Source organism: Pundamilia nyererei, unplaced genomic scaffold (assembly GCF_000239375.1).
Source record: "Pundamilia nyererei isolate P.nyererei 1_Seehausen unplaced genomic scaffold, PunNye1.0 scaffold00361, whole genome shotgun sequence".
Taxonomy (NCBI): domain Eukaryota; kingdom Metazoa; phylum Chordata; class Actinopteri; order Cichliformes; family Cichlidae; genus Pundamilia; species Pundamilia nyererei.
Genome location: NW_005187762.1, coordinates 234,627 through 236,718, shown reverse-complemented (window position 1 = coordinate 236,718; position 2,092 = coordinate 234,627). Strand labels below are relative to the sequence as shown.

The window sequence follows — 2,092 nt, the reverse complement described above, 5'->3', positions numbered from 1 at the left end:
ATTTTATAAGTGAGGAAAACAGCCTGTAGGGTCGATCATTACCTGTTAAACTATCAGTTATTGTTTTGATTCATTTGTTAGTCTCTCAGGAAAAAATGTCCATCCTGACTTAAAAACATGCAAAGTGATGTTTTTATTCCTGGACTATTACAGAAGCTTAGCACGAGCTGCAGTTCAAAGTAATCCTCCTTTGTCTCACACTGAGGGGTGGTTCTGTTTTAGCTCCTCCCCCCTGAACACTGCCACACCTGTGTCTGATTGCTGGTTGTTTTTATGGACGGGTTCTTCAAAGTAGCAAATTAAACACATTAGAAACGTGTAAGTTTAATTTCACAGTTATTGTGAAGCAGAATCTGCCGCGAGCATCGTTTCCTTCAGGAAACAGTTTTCATTTTGCTTGATTGTTTTTCATTTTCTTCCTTTAGAAATTCAGTGGACACAAAAATAGGACAGCAGATTGCCGCGATGACGGGCCGATAAGTCTGCGTGCTGATTGCTTTCTTTAATTTAAAATCAGCTTCCTGTTGTTGTTGTTGTTGTTGTTGTCGGTGATGAGTGGCGACGCAGCACACGCAGTGATGAAAGGGCCTGCAGCCAGTTATTGTTCAGTCTGCAGGTTCCTGATTAGACGCTTTATCTGTGAGAGGTAATTTCACCCAGAAAACCTCAGGTTATAACGTCGTACAACGAGCAGTGTTGGGATTCTCACTCGTGGAAACAGCTCATAATGTTGTATATTTATTATATTTCACTCGTGCTTTGGATGTAAAACAAAGCTAATATTAGTGACAATGTTTAAGCAAAATATCGACTAAAATAAGTAAAAAACAAATATTTTTTAAGACAAAAGCTAAAAAACCTCCCATCTGTGATCATTTAACCACGTAAAAAAGGTCTCTGTGGCTCATGCGGAAATATCTGAGGGGGATTTGGATGATGAGCGAGGAAGAGGAGGTTGTTTTTATTCATTTATTGTTTTATTAATATTACTGAGGAGGAGAGGAGGAGGTGGACGAGAGGAAGATGCTCTCAGATGTCTGACTGACCCTAGCTGGAATTTGACACAGAGACTCAAAGCTACCCGCCTCCTCCTCTTCCTCCCCCTCTGAGCCGTCATCATCATCCTCCTCTTCCTGTGGAATTTCATGTCACACACTTCCTGCTCTCAGAATCATAAATGCCGTCTGCTTTTCTTTCCTTTCCTTGTTATGTTTTATTTTAAACAAACTCCTCTCCTGCTTGTCCTTTCTCTCTTATTTCCTTTCCTCGTGTCCTCTCTTCTGTCATGTCCTTTCCTTGCTTCCTTTTCTTACTGCTCCTTTCCAGTCAGTTTTTCTTGTTTCATCATCTCTTTATCGTTCCTTTGTCCTCTTCACCTTTATAGGTACTTTCCTTTTTTATCTCCTCGTTAATTTCACCTCATCATTTCTCATTTCCTCTCCTCTTTCCTTTTTAATTTCTCTCCTGTCTCGTCTTTTATTTCATTTTTTCTTTGTCTTTTCTTAATCTCTTCTATTTCCTTTTCTTATATCCTTGGCTCTGGTCTGTTTCCTTTCCTCACTTCCTCTTTTATTCCTGTTCTTGTCCTCCTGGCCTCTCCTGTCATTTGCCCTCCTTTCCTCTGTTTCCTTCCCTCCTTTCCTTTCTAATATTTTGGACTCTTCAGAGGTTTCCAGCTTCATTATTTTAGATGTATTCAGACGATGCGTTCAGTGACCTGTGGGAAATCACACTGTAATACAAACAGTATTTATCACGTGACGCTGCAGACAGACGCAGACTCTGTGGGCGTGATGTAAAGTTTGTTGGGGCGGGGTGCTCCAAGGACAGATGTGTGCCTTCCTGTGCAGATGTTACCAGGGAAACAATGACAGGACATGCTTTAATCACCAGGACGAACAGCTGGAGGGCCTTCCTCTGTCTGTGTGTGTGAGAGAGAGAGAGGGAGTGTGTGTGTGTGTGTCCATCAGTGCTGTGTGCTGTAACAAGTTTGTCCAGTTAGTGAGTTTGAGCGGCAGCGTGGTGACAGGAGACAAGCGGGATGAAGACACTTTTATTTAACGTTAGAAGCAGGCAGTACCAGGTATACACA

At 41.8% G+C, this 2,092-nt stretch overlaps 1 protein-coding gene across 1 annotated transcript in view; it reads left to right on the top strand.

Annotated features, from left to right (window-relative positions):
* Positions 1–1,993: 1,993 nt before the first annotated feature.
* Positions 1,994–2,092, top strand: part of rps6ka3b (ribosomal protein S6 kinase, polypeptide 3b) — a 37,161-nt gene continuing 37,062 nt past the window's right edge. The window contains exon 1 of the mRNA XM_013915772.1: positions 1,994–2,083. Within this exon, the coding sequence (XP_013771226.1) occupies positions 2,042–2,083 (42 nt within the window). The 5' untranslated portion in view covers positions 1,994–2,041. The remainder of the gene's footprint in view (positions 2,084–2,092) is intronic.